Consider the following 18,570-nt stretch of genomic DNA (forward strand, 5'->3'; position numbering starts at 1 on the left):
GATGCATATGCTTTTTTTCAGGCTGCAGCTTACTTGTATTTTCCATGTTGTCTTGTTTTGTTGCCCATATGGCATATGTTTATGACAACTGTGTGATGAATTGTTGTATGCAGGTATTGCCTTGCACCACCGTAAGACATTTCCTGCTGGGTTTTCATGTGAATGTATGAATAATTAAATCCTCTTTCATTTAACGGAATATAAGTAGATATAAAATACTTAGCATTTGTGTGCTGATATTGGATGAAGGCTGTTATTGCATGTTGGATGTGGTGTTTCAATAAGTTCTTCACACAAGGTGTGAGTCTGGCTCATAATGGTAAAGGTAAAGGGAACCCTGACTATTAGGTCCAGTCGTGACTGACTCTGGGGTTGCGGCACTCATCTCGCTTTATTGGCCGAGGGAGCTGGCGTACATGTGGCCAGCATGACTAAGCCGCTTCTGGTGAACCAGAGCAGTGCACAGAAACGCCGTTTACCTTCCTGCCGGAGTGGTATCTATTTATCTACTTGCACTTTGGCATGCTTTCGAACTGCTAGGTGGGCAGGAGCAGGGACCAAGCAACGGGAGTGCACCCCGTCTGGGATTCGAACCACCGACCTTCTGATTGGCAAGTCCTAGGCTCTGTGGTTTAACCCACAGCGCCACCCACGTCCCTTAGTCTGGCTCAAAGCAAGCATCAAAGCTGCATTAGAAAGCAGGAAGAATAGCCCCCCTCCCTCCTCAACTTATCCTCCTCCCCACAGAGTAGCATTCAACTCAGTTTTATTCAAAGTAAACCTGTTGAAATTTATGGACATAACTTGGTCATATTCATTATTTCAATAGGTCTGTACTAATAACATTGAGTTGAATAGCACACATTATATTTACATGTATCATTCTACACCTTACGCTGCTGCATACTGGGATGGGAAGGGCTGAGATTGGTGCATTGCCAATGCCCTGAGCACTAGGAGGAGAGAGGAGAATCTAGCTATATCAGTGGTACTAGTGGACGGCATGGTGGGCTGCACCACTCCTCTGACCTCCTTCCAGTTGAGTCAGTGCTATATATTGGGAGGCAGGGGTGCCAATAAGATTTGGGGGGGGCAGGTAAGCCCCAGCCTGCATAATCAATCACAAGATGTGGTGCACACATCCCATTTGAATGGTAATGCCCATCAACGTCATTGGAGTGGCTGAAGGGGTGAGGTTGTGTGGCTTCTTATAGCAGGTTTGCACCACACAACTTCACCACCACCTCGCCCCTCTTCCTCCCAGCATAGGAGCCAGTTCCTGGGGGCCGAGGTTCCTTTGGTCACCCCAATAAAGTTGATGGGCATTACCATTCTATTAATATTCCATTAATGAGGTTAACAGTTACGCATTGATCTTGCAAGGAAGCTAAGCAGATTTAAATGTCTCCATTGATAGATCTGACATTGTTCTTGGCTAGCCAGCTAAGTTAAAAATGAGGAAATGAAGGAAACAGGAAAATAAAAAGCAGAAATACCTTGGTAATATATTTCAAGTGATCTATGTGTATTTTCTTTGCCTTTAAATAGTTTGTGTTATTTTGAATTGTCCTCACACTGGGAAACCATTATTATTATCTTATTTATTTAGAGCATTTGTACCCAGCTCTTCAGCAAAAAAAGGCTCCCATAGCAGCTTACATACAATCAATTAAAAAGAAGACAATCTAGACTTACAACCCCCCCCCCCAAAAAAAAACCCACAACACCCAAGGGAAAAGAGACTGGGGGGGGGGGAAGGAATATTATGAGTGTAGCCTAATTTTCCAACTGTAAAATCAGTGTTCATTTTCGTGTATTCATTATCCACCAGGTGTGACTTTAAAAACTCAGAATCCGAATGCAGTGTCTCTTTAAAAGAACGGAATAAAGTGAAACAGCATCTCATAAGTTTAAACATAGGCTTGGCTTTTAGTAAGTAGATTGGCATGGCTTGTATTCTAACTGCCATGCAGATGGTATCATCAATTTGCTGAAATGGTGGTGGAAGAGTTCAGTTGTTTTAGCTGCCAGTGCTGAATTTCAGGCTCTCAGCGACTGATAGCAGGTTGTCATTTCATGCTTTGCAGTTTTGTTCTAAGCTGCAATTCTGTATATTGTTTCAGTGACTGAGTTTATTCTGTCTTCCAGAAAGTGTTCTGTATGCATATAAAATGCATCTTGTTAGAAATTGGACAACACTTCATGCATTGGATAAGAAAATTCTAACATGAATAATTTCAAAAGTTATAAAGATACAATATGAAACTCCTTCCTGAGTCTAGTTTTCTCAGATGCTACATTTAGACTGCTGGATACAAGATGGTAATAATTGCCCCCAAAGAGAAAGGTTTATATCAGTAGGTACTGCAGTAAGATGTGCAAGGCAATTATTTCTTTTGTGTATACAAACTAAAGTCCTCTAGGTTCGTAGAGCATGAGACTCTTAATCTCAAGGTTGCGAGTTCTAGCTCAGGTTGGGCAAACATTTCCTGCATTGCAAGGGGTTGGACCAGATGACCCTCAAGGTCCCTTCCAACTCTACAATTCTATGAGTCTGTGTTGCTGAATCACAATTCTCACCATCTCTGGCCATTGGCCATGCTTGCTAGGGTTGATAGAAGTCATACTTCAGCAACATCTGGAGAGCCAAAGGTTCCCAACTCCTACTGTAAACTGAGTTTGTAAATGTTTGCATGGTTCTGTTGCAGCAAAATGGTCAAGATCCATGTTCTCAGTTTTGATATTACTTCTATTGATGCGGCCAAGTGGAGTAGCAGTGATGCTCGTGCATAGCTGGCTGCAGACTCCACGTGGCACAAACAGACCGCCCATCAGCTATAGGGTGGGCTCAGTGGGAGGAGGCAAGCAGGAGGCCTGAGGGATAGGCGCGGAGGGGTTACATTTCTTCGATTGCCGCAGCCAACTGGAGCGGCGGCGCCAATCGTGCAGAGCCACCGCCTGGACTCTGCGCGGCACAAACGGACCACCTTCAGCCTCCCTCCCAGCTGTAGGGCAGGCTGAGTGGGAGGAGGCAAGCAGACTGCAGAGGCCCCGTTTCTTGCCCCTGCGAGGAGCTGCAACTGCCAGAGCATGTATGGTGGCAAGTACCATATTTATTTATATCTTTAATTCCTATATTCTATGTATAAGACGACCCACATTTTTAAATTTAAAAAACTGGGGAGAAACCCTCATCTTACACACAGAAAAATACGGTATATTGTTCTTCTTTAAATAATTGCATGCACATGGGAACCTACTTCTTACGGGGAAGGCATTGCTCCTTATAATTATTATAGGGAAAACAAGAAACATTGCTGCACACTATGCAATTAAATAAACACTTAGTTTGGTCCAGAGGGTTTTTTGTTAGGAGAATGATGTCCAGACTCTGTACTCAGTATGTTAGTGTGAGGAGGGTAACTGAGTTGGGGACAGTGAGGAAAAGAGCTGTGTATTGGATGAATTCACCACTGTGCTGCACAGAAAGCCAAGTGCTGCATTGTTCTCCTTTCCTTCTGACAGTATTAGAACTGTGATATTGTTAGCATCCGTCTGTCTCGAGAGACAGTGGAACACATCTTATACAGGGAATAGGTTCAGTGGGTAAGACATAGTTTGTGTATAGTCAAAATTACCTTAAATTTCCCATAATTTACACCCCCCTTCCGAATGACCTGTTGTTGGGGAGGGGACCTGGAGCTCCAAGGAGTCTTCTGGGTGCAAGAGGCAGCACCTGCTTTGGCCAGTGGAGGAGAGAGAAGGACTTTCCCTCTGTGTCCTCCAGCCAGTGGCACCATGGCAAAAGCTGGTGATGGTGTGGAGGCCTCTTCCACATGTGAGCTACAATTGGAATCCAGGAGAGAATAAAAAACAAGGGAGGAGGAGGCAGAGAGAGATGAAGGTGAGCAGGTCCCAGTGAGGCAGAAGAAAAAGGCTGTAACAGATCCTTAAAATTGGGACACAGGATCCTAATAGAGGGAAGCAAAAACAAGGAAAACAAACATCCTTTGGGGAGCTTGAGGAGGAACTATTAACTGGGCTGAATTTAGGTTGCAAGAAGGATATGCTACTTCCCATCTTTCTGGGAGCTTACTGGTTTTGGAGAAGATTATTATAAACTGTGTATCATAATGTAATGTCGGAAGCAAACAGGTTTCTGGTTCTTTCCATATCTCTAAAATAAGAGATTTTGCTGAGAAACATTATTTGACGTTGTGAGGTGTGAAGCATATGTCATGGCTTGTGACTGAGGACATTCGGCAGTTAGTCGTTGTAAAGTTAACTCTGGATTGTTTCTGAATGCATTAATGAAATCTATTTATGAGTCACATCATATTGGAGGCCCTCATTGTAGTGCATGTATTATATTCAGTGATCTCCAAATTCATGTAATTTGTTCTCTCTGCAATGGATTCCTCAAAGGTAATATTCTACTCTTGCCCTTAAGGCTTTTCTAAAAGTAGAATTTTCATTCTACTATAATCAATCAAGCCTCTTGCCATTTCCCCCCGTTATCTCAATCTAGCACAGGTTGAATATCAAGTGCAGTATTTTGTATTTTTCATTTAGCTAGGACTACTGGAAAGTCCCGGGCAAAAAACTTGCTTGATTTATCACAGGAAACAAATATACCTATATATCAAACTGTCTGCTCATTTCCTTTTTTCTCCTTCTTCAGTGCTATACTAAAATTTGATGGCTGAATTAAAGTGATTCAGTCAGGACTACAGAAGACTGTTTCCTAAGTAGGGTGCTACCTGGAACACATTGCATAAATTTGCACAGCACTGTTTTGGCACTGTGTTTTAAAATATGTCTAAATTTGTGCTGACATTGTAACATGAGAGGCTCCTTAGCTGAATGCTATAACATTTGCATCTTTTTTCATTTATTTGTACTTCAACTCCAGACATCTCCCTTCCCTTTTGCATTATCATATGTATTTGTGCTGTGTAGCTTTTGTACTCATGTGTATTTCAACAAGAAGGTAGTTCTATCCAATACTTTGATTGCCAGAACATCTTTTTGTTTTAATTTAGGTTTTCCTCTTTTTATATTCTGACAAGACACCTAAAATATGTCTAGCAGAAGTAGAACACTCAAAAGACCATGTTTCTAAACATTATTTTTCCAATGTAGATTCTTTCAGTCTTTCTTATGGAAATATAATCTCAACTGAAAAAGCTTGCTTCTTTCAAATGGAATGATGATGATTAGGATTTCTTGCTCACCTTATACCATAATGTCCTAGGACATATTACAACAATATAAAAACACAATATTAAAATCAGTTGACATCATTTATATCAAAACAATAGGATAAGTCCTAAGAATAATAATTTCAGATATTCAAAGGAGGTGTATCTTCAGCATATAATGAAAGCTATGTGATGATAGCACCAGATCCACTTCTTGTGGAAAAGGAATTTCACAACTGTGGGGTTGCTGCAGAGAATGGCCTCTTCCAGGCTGCCAATCCCTGAATTTCTGAGTGGACATTAGTTTTGCCCCATGATAGAAAGAATGGTGGAAGTATTTCCATGAGTCCACAGAAGCTACACAGTACTCTGAAGTAATTCCCACTGAATTTAATGGGACATTTCCAGGTAAGCATATACTATACAGTCATACCTCATATTACAGACACTTCAGGTTACGTGTTTTCGGGTTGCGGACCCCGGGAAACCCGGAAGCACCGGAATGGGTTACTTCCAGGTTTCGCTGCTCGCGCATGCGCAGAAGCGCCAAATCACGTCAGCGCCTGCGCAGACACAGCGCTTCAGGATGCGAACGCTGCGGGTTGTGGACCTGCCTCCGTCACTGATTACATCCACAACCCGAGGTTCCACTGTATAGGATTTCAACCTATGTTATACCCCCCCCCCCAAAAAAAATAATAACGTGCATTAGACCTTTTCCGAGAGATGAAGGCTTGGACCATCTCAGGGCCTGGTCCAGCTGGACTTTCTCTTGCCTAACACAGTGATCTTCTGACAGCTTTCCTGATCACATTTATATGTTGATATTGCTTATTGCATGTGAGTGTGCGAACACACATCTTCAAGTAATTTGATATTTCCTGTAAGCTGTCTTGAAAGAACTTTTATCCAAAGGCAAGCTAAAAATAATTGAAATAAATCTGATTTTGGAATTGAGGAAAGATTAAAAAGCAATGTGTGATATGCCATTGCAGCAGGGATGGGGTGCGTAGGAGGGATCATCTGTTCAAAGAAGTAAACAGCAAACATTTCACCAGTTTTGTGCAAGCAAAATATTTCTTTCAGTTCGGGCCTGGTTTGAAGAGAAGGATTGACTGATATGTCGGTGAGATTGTTGTTTCTTTCAAAAGCATACTATCTTAATGTGACATGTACAAAGCTCTGTCAAGTTAACATTCAAAGGCCTCTAATTAAAGAGGGGGAAGTTGTGTCTAGTTCAGGGTTATCAGAGTGTTCAGTGATTGTGCTGCGGGTAAATTGAAGGACTTCTCTGTTCACCTTGGTGCTACTCCCTCCCACTAGCTAGAAAATGTGACTTTTCTACCCAACATCAAGCAAGTTGAGTAGAATAGGCCAGTGGTGGTGAACCTATAGGACGCGTGCCAGAGAGGGCACATGCGCCATCGCCCCAGCAGGGCCTTAGCTTCCATGCCGGGGCTGGGGGAAGAGGAGGGCTTGCGCCATCCAAAGCCTGCAGCACCAGGGCCTGGCAAACAAGCGAGGGGCTGAGCAGGCATTGGCTTTTGATGTGCCAGGGCTTCCCACTAGTCTGTTTTTCCTACTCAGGAGTAAGCTGCCAGTTTCTGAATGTGCCGAAGGGTTCACCCAGAATAGTTGGTTTCATTAGTAATCTACAGTCTTTGTTCAGTGGAATGAGGCTTGCAGTCAAAATATTTTTGCTTTTGCCACAAAACAAATAATCTATGAAATTTATTCAAACAGCTGTAGAGAATAATATTTAAAAATTAGTGCATTGACTATCTTTTTGCACACAAGTCCCCTGTTTATTTATTTTTTAATGATCTGCAAATTGTGCATTCCACTGGCAATCTCTTATTTATTTTATTCTGTTGTCACAGGATTTTATTCTGTTGTCACAGGAATATTGCAAGTACAGTGGTACCTCTGGTTACAAATTTAATTCATTCCAGAGGTCTGTTCTTAAGCCGAAACCGTTCTTAACATGAGGTAGCACTTTTGCTAATGGCGCCCCGCGCTGCTGGCGCGAGACTTCCACTCGCATCCCAGGGCAAAGTTTGCAACCGGGAAAATCTGCTTCCAGGTTAGTGGAGCTCATAACCCAAAGCGTTTGCAAGGTGGATAGTATGTAACATGAGGTTCCACTGTAGCTGTCACCAATTCAAAATAACTCTAGCTACAGACTCAAGAGCTGCATGCACTTGTTGTGCTTTTGCCCTTGTTTTCAAGTGCCAAATATTAGCATACCCAAGCCTGAACTTTTGAAAGGGTTTCTCAGTGTGACGTCTGCTGCATTCACATGCATGAATTTACTAGACAATATTTGATTGCAAGGGCAGATATCTGAAAAATAATGAAAATTTCTTAAAGGTTGTCGAGATACGATGAAGCTGACACTTCAGCCACTTTTTATAATACAAGTCAATGAACTGATAAAATACTCCTCAGACTTTATTATTTTTTATTTATATCTCTTCTGGTATAGTGCTGTAAATATATCTATGCTATTCACGCTGTTCTCTCAGAACGCTACAGTTGCCATAGTTTACCTATTCACGTATGAAATTAAAAGCCTTGCTAATAAAAATAGAATAAATTTTGTACATTTGATTTGACACGTGTTCTGGTTTATAGCTGTTGGAGTTTTAATCTTCTTTCGGCTGAAAAGATTATCTGTAGGAGGGTAGAGAACATGCCTAAACTGAGGTCTCTCTCTCTCTCTCTTTAATAAGATGTAGGGGAGCATGCAAAAATAGCTTTCTAACTGAGCCCATCCCCACTCTCTCCTGGCTGACTTGGATATGGGTGGTTATAAACAGAAGTAGATTGAGGCCAGCGCAAATTTCAGCAGTGCCCTTGGCGACATCAAAATTTGGCGCCTCTCATCTTCCAGTCTACATCATAGTTGTGGCACCCCCTGCAGTGCCCCCAAGGCTCCACATCCAGTTTCCTAAATCCACCTCTGGTGCTGGTTCATGGCTGAGACTGCAGAATTGACTCTGCGAAGGTGCCTTTTATCCCACTGGTGCCTTTGCACAGCTCCATCAGTCTTGCCTCCACCAGTGTGCTTCCCCAAGCAGCCCTCCTTACCCCATCCCACATCATTCATGAGGCTCTTCCAACTTTCATGCCCAAAACAGGAAAAGAGATGGTAAGGGAACAATGAACTGCACCCAAGGGTACTAAAGGAGCTTGTGGATGTAACCTCAGAGCCTCAAGTCTATTGAGAGTCCTTGGAGAACATGTGGGGTCTCTGCAGACTGGACGTGAGCAAATGTTGTCCCTGTTTTCGAAAGGTGGGGGAGAAGACGCAGGCAACTACCAACAGATAAGCTTGACATCAATACCGGGAAAGGTCCTAGAACAGATAATTAAACAGTCGGTCTATGAGCACTTAGAAAAGGATTACTAAGACCCAGCATGGGTTTCTCAACAACAAGCCATGCCAGACTAATCTCCTTATTTCATTGACAGAGTTACAAGCTTGATGGATCAGGGGAATGCTGTGGACATAGTGTATCTTGATTTCAGTAAGGCTTTTTACAAAGTGCTCCATTATGTTCTTGTGGAGAAGCTGGTAAAATGTGGACAGGATGAGGTAACTCCTAGCAAGGAGGCATGAGAAGAAACATCTCTTTTAAGGGTTTGCATTTTGGTGCAGAGAAGGACATCCCCTCTACAAACAGTAAGAAATTACATCACACATAAGGTGGGGTTACTGTGGCTCAGCCAGGCCAAGGTGTGATATTCCTGAGGATTTAGCAAGTTTACATAGTTCCAGACACAATTTACACAAAACATTAGCATTTGATAAGACAATCAGGATGCCCATCAGACATCCCTCAATGCAGAGCATCTGGGCAAACAATGCCAATTAATACAAAGGAGGCTCATAGATATAGGAGAGGAATCCCTTCAGGAACTTCCCCTGACTGCTATCTGCCTACGTGTTCTCAGGCAAGGGGGATTAAGGAGACAGGAAATATTAAGAGTCTTTAGGGGAGCCAAGACGGCTTTTGGATTGCTATCCTATACTATTTTAGACATGTGGTTTATATACTTATGTAAGTGTGTTTACCTTGTGCAATTATCAACATTTATTCTATATTTGAGACCTTAGAATTCCTATAACAGTGGTTCAGCTGACTGAACAACCAAAGAGTGCTCACTAACCGTTCCTTGTCCTGGATGCGAGTGCTATTTTAGGCTGCATCAACAGAAGTATAGTGTCCTGGTCAAGTGAAGTAATAGTACTATTACATTGCTATTACTATTATTAGTCTCCTCGTCTCCATATTTTGAAAGCTTGTGAAGATGATGGATAATTGTAGGCTAGGGTACGTTATATCTTAAGGAGGATTGCCTGCTCCCTTCAAATCAGCTGAAGAGGTTCTCCTTTGGGTCCTTGCTTTAGCCAAAGCACAGTTGGTGAGAGCCTTTTAGGTGATAGTATTCCAACTGTGGAACTCTGTCCCAAAAAAGCTATCTGGTACTCACTCTAGTGATATTTTTTATTTGTCATTGGTTAAAGTTTTATTAATTCCAGAATCAATTTGTCAGTTTGTCTGGCTGATGTCCCTAATATTTGGAAGATGAAGGAGAAAACAAACTCCACATGTTCTGGCCTTAAACTTTTCTGTGGAACTTTTATTTTTGCTTCCTCTTCTGTTCCAAATGTTCCAAACTTTTTTTATTATAGATGTCAGGCTTCTGACACTCTTAATTCTGTTATAGAATCCAGGCATTGCCTTCCATGACTGAAAGGCTCCTTTTGTCCACCAAAGACTTTGAATCCAGCAAAACTGGTGAAAGAGACAAGGCAATCCTTGCTGATTCGCACCCCCTTCTCCTCCTGCAACCCCCAGCACCACCTCCCACTTTTCCAGAGGGATCCCCGCCCAAGTCCCAGCACAGTGTAAGAGGGGGTGCTGGAGGCATCAGGGGCAGAGAGGAATTGGCAAAAAAACTCCACGTGCGAGATCATCTTCTAAGTGGTACTCGTAGTTTACTAAAATTAATAACTATATGGTATTCATATTTAAAGCTGCTTTTATTGTCCAGAATCATATGTTTGGATACGTGTGTTTGTTTGTATTGCTGCTTCTTTGTACTGAAATTGCATTTATTATTCCCTTCTTCTTTCAATTTCACAAGCTTAGAAAAAGTTCCACATGAGTATATACAGACTTATACTTGCCATCTGTTTGTTAAATAATCTGAGCACAAGAGAGACTTGAATCTCTATACTTTGTCTGCATTAGAAAACAAAAGCAGTCATCTAAATGCAAGCATTACTGTTTCCCCTAAGATGCTTGCTCCTTTCTGTTACATTTTTCCGCTAAAATGAAGACAAAAGAAATGTCAGTGCTCAGGAAGATTTTGTGTCAGTATGTGGTAGGGGCAAGAATTGAAAAGGATCAGTGAATCAGATGTAATTTGGGTTATGTTTGAGATACCAAATCTGTGTTTTGCTGACGGCCACTATTCCTTTTTCTCCTCCCTGAAAAGCTGCATAGGCATTTCTATCAAACAGAAAGAACTTTATCCCTGTTTTCTTTCTGGCATGCCTATGATGATTTTGTTCAATGAGCAAAGAGGATTATGGGAAGTGGAACTAGGTGGGATGTTTGAGTAAAGATGTGTAAATGACTTTCATTGTGGATATGAAGACTAAACATTCTTAGGATAGTATTTTTCCCTTTCAGGTAGCTTTTAAAAACAGTCCATTTATCTTAATTTAATTAGCTCAGGTGGGGAGGGAGACACATAGAATCTAAAATGTCATTTTAAAAAGTGGCTGCAAGTCATGGGTATAACATCAAAATTCCACATTTCTTATCGTCACAAAAAGAAAAGAAATTCTTGAAAATGTACTTTTGAAAAATAAAAGTACAGAATTTAAGTTTTTCTCTCCTGTACAAATACCTAGATACTTCAGCTCAGGGATATCAAGCCTTTTTGGACTAATGGGCAGATTTTGAAACTTGCTTCCTTGGAGCAGGAGTGGCGTAACATATAATGGCTGCCGTGGGTAGTGGTATAACACAAAATGGTTGCCATGAGGAGCGTCGCATCACACAAAATTAGAGAGACAACCACCCACAAAAACTCTATGCTTATATGCCCTGCTAGTTCTAATTATCAACATCTCTCTCCCTCTACCTCCCCCCTCCCTCTCACACTGTTGCTGTCTAATAAAAACAGGTAGCATTCCTCAGTTACCAGCAAAATATAGAAAGTAACCACACCACTCTCATTTCATATAAATCAGAAGGTACCTGCACATTTTGCCACATAACTTTCTTTCTAGGATGGCTACAGACTTTACTTTTTGAAAAAATGATAGCTCAAAGTCTGGGGCACCAGCCCAGAGACACCTCTAGAATTCCTCACTGGCACCATGACATCCACAGGTGCTGAGTTATCAACCCCTGCCCTAGCTGATTGAAAGAGTGCATTTATTCCCATCTACTGATTTTATTTCACTTTAAAAATAAACTTAACCTGTGTATTGCATTACTGTGTCAATCTTTAAACATTTGTTACAGTGCAATCTCTTTAGGAAAATGTCACAAAACTGTAGTAACATGATTTGTGAAATTGGTCTAACTTATCATTGACATTTTGCCATAAGAAATTATGCCAAATTTCAAAAATTGGGGCAAAGGTTTCCCGAGTGTATCAAAATATGCAGTAATTCTAAACTAAATAGTAGTTCATGTCTTTCAACTTTTGATTTGCCCAATGGAGATTTTTTTATATATATATATAATCCCATTTACCGGGGGGGATTATTTAATCTGTATTCTCAGAAAAACATTTTTTTATCGGCTAAATTCTCAGAACCACATTTGAAATAGTTGCATCAAACAATTATTAGTGCTAGGAGGCCAAAATAACCGGTACATTAGTTGTTATATATGCTCACATAGAATTGTAAAGTTGGAATCTTTACTCAAAGGATCATCTAGTCCAACCCCCTACAATGCAGGAAAAACACTTTAAACCATAGAGAATCCAATGAATATAATGCATTTTGATTTTTTTTAAAGTCTTGCAATATTGCATTTTTATGGACATTTGCCATTTTGTACACAACTTTTTAGTTGGAAAATTGCATCACAGAATTTGGAGGAGTGCAAATTTCAAAAGCTACCTTTGTCTCAGTTTGCATATTGTTCTGGGAAGTGAATTATACCAATCCTTATAAAAATGCAATCTGAACCAAAATTGTCCTTTGTCCATACTACCAAACTGCATTATATTAAACATATAGTTTTGTACTGTTTGTTTGGTTGGTTCTTTGGTTGGTTGGTTTGAAAAAAAATCATAACTGGCAGGAGGACTAATCAGAAACATAGCACATGGGAAAGGGCAAACCTTTTGTTTTCACAGCACCATCCTAGCTAAAATTCTCCCTTCCCTGACATTCCTGTTTGCATGGGAGGGCAGCTGTAACTTGTGACAGCAACTACTTCCCTTCTGTGTCAAACAGCAATTTAGTAGGGGGTGTCAATCTAGAAGAAAGGGTTAAATCTCTCTAATCTTGATATGCCCCTCTTCAGCTTCTGTTTACAGTTTAAAAAGAAGCACACAGTGTCAAACTCTTTTTAAAATATAATATTTAGTCCTTAAACACCTTCTTTTCCTTCTCCTGTTGCATCCAGACCATTGCCATATCCTGCTGTTTCAACCTCTCTCATCTGCTGCCTGATCATCACCATGGAGTCATTGACTGCAGATCATTTCCCTTTATCATCTATTACTTCTTTGCAGTGTATTAGTTCAGAAATCTTACATTAAAATTTTGGTGTGTCTCCCTTCTATCTGTTTGGATCGCCACTGCTTATGGTATCACAGTACCACCAATATACATAGCTGCAACAATGCTTGCGCCAGTCCTGTTACCGTAGCATCCTGCATTTGACAGCCTGGACAAATCTCCCCTGCAGTATAATCTCATTATAAAAGATTACCACCAAATCTTTGACATTTAGGATTGCACTAGCCTTGCTGTTTCCATGGTGAGAGATTTATTTAGGATAGCACTTTGCTGAATTATTCTCAGTCTTGTGTCCATCATGTTCCCAGTGTTCTCTACCTAATTTTATAGTCCGTAATAGATTTCAGTGACAATGGTACTTTGGTATTTTCAGTAGCACAAACCCATACATGTCCATCAGTAGATCACCTGGCAAACAGAACTCCCTAATTGATGTTGTCCTAGTTTGTTGTTGACTGCAGTACAGAGAAACTCACATAAAGGTTTCCCCATCACCACCTTCCCCTTAAACAGAAGTCTTCCAAAATTAGACAAGTATTCTTGTTGTGCTATTCGGGTTGTTGGTCAAAGAAAAGAAATTGCTTGGCTTGTACAAAAAAAAAAAGTAATATATGCACTTGAGATGCAGCGTGATTATTATTGCTGAACATACACTTTAATTGCCTGATAAATGAAGCTGGTTAATTGAAGATTATACTAGTAAGGTACATGAGATTAGAGACAAATTTTACAAGTGCTATGAATTATTCATATCATTAGATATGAGTGTAAATGGTTTAGTTCTCTGGCGTAATCTAAACGAGATTGCATGCTTAGTACTTTGGGTTTTGTATTGTACACCTCAGTACATACGGTTTCACAAGAGAACCCTGTATAATGCCATAAGACTCTGGAACATAGTTACTTTGTGTTGTTGAATAAATTAGTTTGATTTTTTTTCACTGTTGGGTAACTTTGTGTCAGTGTCATTAGATAATGTGAACACATGCCCTTTGAGTTATAAGTGTGAGAGATCAGATGGGGCAGATCCAACCCACAAAGTTTTGTTTTTATATTGTATGACCCAAACAGCATGGACTGATTTCTGTTGAATATTTGCTGAGAAGCAATTAACACAGCCTTTAAGGTACATGCCATCTTCTATCTAAGCTGACAGCTACATTTAGTGATGCTCATAGTGAAACAGTTGTATTAATGGCCTATCAAGAACATGAATGAACATTGACTACTCAACCTGACTAGGTAGGGCTTATTTTTATTTACTTATTATGTTTGAGCCAAATACCTCCTCCCGGGAGTTCATTTGACGAAAGCCGTTGCCTTAAAAGGTTCAATTCCTTCCTTGTATTTTATAGGCTGATTTAAGGCCTTCCTTTTGGGAGAGGCCTTTTTTCATTTAGTTGGGTACTAGTGACGTGGGTGGCGCTGTGGGTTAAACCACAGAGCCTAGGACTTGCCGATCAGAAGGTCGGTGGTTCGAATCCCCGCAAATGGGGTGAGCTCCCGTTGCTTCGTCCCTGCTCCTGCCCACCTAGCAGTTCGAAAGCACGGCAAAGTGCAAGTAGATAAATAGGTACCGCTCCAGCGGGAAGGTAAACGGCATTTCCGTGCACTGCTCTGGTTTGCCAGAAGCGTCTTAGTCATGCTGGCCACATGACCTGGAAGCTGTACGCTGGCTCTCTCGGCCAATAAAGCAAGATGAGCGCCGCAACCCCAGAGTCGGTCACGACTGGACCTAATAGTCAGGGGTCCCTTTACCTTTACCTACCTTTGGGAGAGGCCTTTTTTCATTTAGCTGGGTACTAGTGATGCTGACTACTGTTGAGCCAAGGTAGAGTACAGAAAGATTTTGTGGAAAAGTTCTACCAAAATATAAAATTCTACCATTTAGATTTATGGGGATGGTGGGTTGACTTTGTGAACGGTTAACTTAAGGAAACTTGATTTTTAGAATTGTCTGTGGTGACTAGGATCATCCATATGACCAGAACAGAATACATCTGCTGTCATTCAAATGGGCTTCATTTGTACACCCAGCTCTTGATACCCAACTGTGATCACACAAAAAAGGAAAGTTGGAGTGACCAGGGCAAGCACAGAGGTAGAAAATACATACACACCTCAGAGAGATGGAATTAAGAAATGTAGTCCTCTCCACCCCCATTTTCTAAAGAACTATCCTATTTTGTGGATGCTTATGCCTACATAATAGATGTTCCCCATTAAGTGAACACACCTAGGCTGCAGTCCCAGGTATTCTCACTCTGTAAGTGCCATTGAACTTAAATATATTTCTGAGCATACGTGCAAGGCCAGTGAAAAATGAGGCCACTCTGACTTTCCTGCAATCTCCCTGAAGCCTCTTAAGAAAAATTGCTGGCTTTTCATCTATCTTCTTTTAAAACATCATTATTCCACAATGAAAAGAATTCATTGTGAAAGTGAAACAGGGTCACCCAAAAATAATATGCTGATTTCATATTCGGGGGATTCCCTAGGTATGCAGAAGTATATCTGCTTGTAAATTTAAAAAAAGGGGGGATGACTTTGTGAACTTCTGGAACCTATGATATGTTGAGGACCCAAAGATGAGAAAATTCCTAGGGAACTTATTGTCTGGAGAGGGAACTTCAGACTTCATAGTGAATGCTATTTTTTCCCAGGGAAGAAGTGAGAATTCTCACATAAAACAATAACTGTGATGGGACATCAGTGTGCCCCATCCACAAACAAGAGTTGGCATATTTTTTCTTTCAGCTCTGGTCTTATTTCATGTGAAAAAATAGGGTTTTGCTCAGGTTTAGGGCAGGGTCTTTTATACTTGTACAGTATAGCACAACGGGGGGGGGGGTGTATCTAGTGCAGTCCTTCAAACAGAACTCTTGTTAGGTTCTGGTAATGCACTGCATCATTTTATTACAGGTCCCCAGTTAGAATGTTGTGATTCTGAATAATGTTTTTATTTTATGTTATTTTTCATTCTTTGCCATTCATCTTTGACTATTCCTATTATTCTTAAATCATTGACTGCCTAATAGAGTTATGGCAGAGCCAAATTTTGCCTAAACCACAAGTTCAGGCTACAGTTCTTTACAGCCCATGACATCCCTCCTCTTGGATTGCTTTACAGGGCTGTTGTAATTATTACTAATATAATGTACTGTAGGTGAAACCCATTGAACGAATGCTATTATGGTGATTAATAAGTAATCATATCAAAGCTTGAGCTGCTGAATGAACCACAGTTCTTTGAAGTATTATATTTAGAGAGGAGCCCTTGTCAGGGAAGTTATGGCAAAGCATTTAAAAACAATGTTTAAAATAGTATCTTGAATCAGTTTGTAGCTGGTAATTTATTTGGGTACTGTATATAACGATCAGTAACATCACCTTGGTGATTTTTGTGCTTCAGTGATCACAGCACACCAAGTAAAGAAATATTTTGGAGGAATATATGCAAAACCATTTATTTTAAGATAGTTGCTATATGTTATAGTGCTGTGACTAATATGCACACCCCTTTCAATTTAGTTCAGGAAAACATCAGCATTAATAAAGTCTATTTCTACAGAGGAAAATGTTTCTTATCTGACCACTAATACTAATTGAAAAATGATAATTATTCTTTCTTGCTGAATGCTGAAACATATTAAGGTTACTGATTTGAATCATACTTTCAAGGCATACAGGGGAGCAAAAATTGTCCACAACACAATATATAATTTAATTATAGCTAGTTATATATATCAGTATAATTTGTTAATGTGTACTCTTTGCAGAAGAGAATTATTCTGCCAGGCACTGGCAATTTTATACATTTTCAGCAAGGGACTGTCAAAAGAGAACCATTTTCATTGAATTTCATAGCATTCAGTTGCCTGAAGGAAGAATATCAATGAGGAAGGTACCAGCTTCATTTTTTAGTTATTCAGCTATATTGATATATGGACTAAAAAAAATAAAACAAAAAACCCAACCGCAAACCCATTTCTTAGAAGACCCCGTCTATGACATTAGAACCATCCAGTTAGAATATTCCCCTTCCTAAACACACAGCAAAATGATGGGCACTTGACAGTGAATTAGATTTCTCTTTGAGATGGATGTTTTTAAGGCCGTAAGCTCTGTAGTTGCCAAAAAAAAATTCTGTACTTTTGCTTAAATTTGTTGTATGAGTTTTTCAGTGGTTGCTTACAAAGCCACTCATGTAATTTGCAGTGTGTTTGTGGAGATGCCTGATGTTTTAGGATAGCTGTCCATCCTGAAGTTGTGTAGGAGTAAGCACTCACTCATCCTTGTTTGATTTCATTATTAGAGAGAATTGTTCAGCATTTGTTCTGGCACCAGTATATTTAAAAGACACAACTTCCCAGCTTTGAATTGAAAGGGAATATGGGAATTGTTTTGCTGGGGCAAAACCAGTTTTAAAAAACCTGCTGCCCTTTTCTTTTTAAAAAACAAAACATTTTTTTATTAAAGATTTATTGGTTTACAAAAGTATGTGCAGTGTCTCTTTTTTTCTAGCGCTTTTCATGCTTTGGAACAGGAAAGGAGGGAGGAAGCTGGAAATGTTGGGGTTGGGATTGGCAACTACAATTTGAGACTTTGCCAACAAAGTCCAACCAAAAGTTCTCATTAATTCAACAAGTCTTGCATTTGACACCTTTCTAGGAGATTGTGGCTCATAGATAATGCATTAATGGGAAATTGAAGTTCGTTTTTTAGTTCCTTTCTTACTCACTTATTTATGATGGTAAATTAACAGCGGGGTACTTGTTTTATAATACTAAAAGGTGGGAAGTTTTTTTTTTGTCCTTGGAAACAGAATTTAAATGCGGGATAATGTTGGTTTTGGACAAATTGCAGCAAACAATCCAGGTTAAACTGGGATGTGGTTTTTTTACACCACTTTTAAACTGGGATGTGTGTTTTTTACACCAGTTTGACCCTTGATATTGTGTTTTGTGTTTTTGCAGTGAGGTTTAGAAGCTGTGAAGAAAGCAGAAAAGTCAATTTTGAAAGCAGTGCACCATCAGAGTTTAGAGTGAGTGAAGATGGCGTGGTTTATGCAGCTAGAAGCTTTCAGATTTCTCCAGGACTTACTGAATTCCTCTTATACGCTAATGACAAGGAAACCCAGGAAAAGTGGCAAGTGGCTGTGAAACTAGCTCTTGAGCCAGAGGATTCAGTGAAGGTAAGAAATTGGCTAATAAGTCTTTGAAGTTACATTGGTTTAAATTTTTATCCAAACATCTTAGGTTAATAGGTAACTAACAGAATTGTTAAACTTAAAAAATAACATTCCTTAATCTACTTTTTAAACTGGGAAACTGTAGTCTGTTAAGAATGCTAAAGTTATTTACATTTGAGCTTTGTGGTTGAACAGGGTTGTTTATATATTTATACCCAAATTTAAATTGGAAGAGACCATTCTTTTATTTTAAACCCCCTGAAAGCATTACAGTATTTATTCAAGCAGTTAAATAAACCCACAAAATAAACAATTCTCTACGCTGATCCATCAATCAAATTTATTACACTGGAACTACAGATTTACAGCAGAAGCAGGAAAGTGATTCTGGCAGG

General features: G+C 40.0%; 1 protein-coding gene across 1 annotated transcript in view; it reads left to right on the plus strand.

The window, feature by feature from the left end:
- CDH2 (cadherin 2) overlaps positions 1-18,570 on the plus strand; it is a 124,981-nt gene that overhangs the window by 72,485 nt on the left and 33,926 nt on the right. The window contains exon 3 of the mRNA XM_053396327.1: positions 17,961-18,178. Coding sequence (XP_053252302.1) covers positions 17,961-18,178 — 218 coding nt within the window. The remainder of the gene's footprint in view (positions 1-17,960; positions 18,179-18,570) is intronic.

This window comes from Podarcis raffonei, chromosome 7 (genome assembly GCF_027172205.1).
Source record: "Podarcis raffonei isolate rPodRaf1 chromosome 7, rPodRaf1.pri, whole genome shotgun sequence".
NCBI lineage: Eukaryota > Metazoa > Chordata > Lepidosauria > Squamata > Lacertidae > Podarcis > Podarcis raffonei.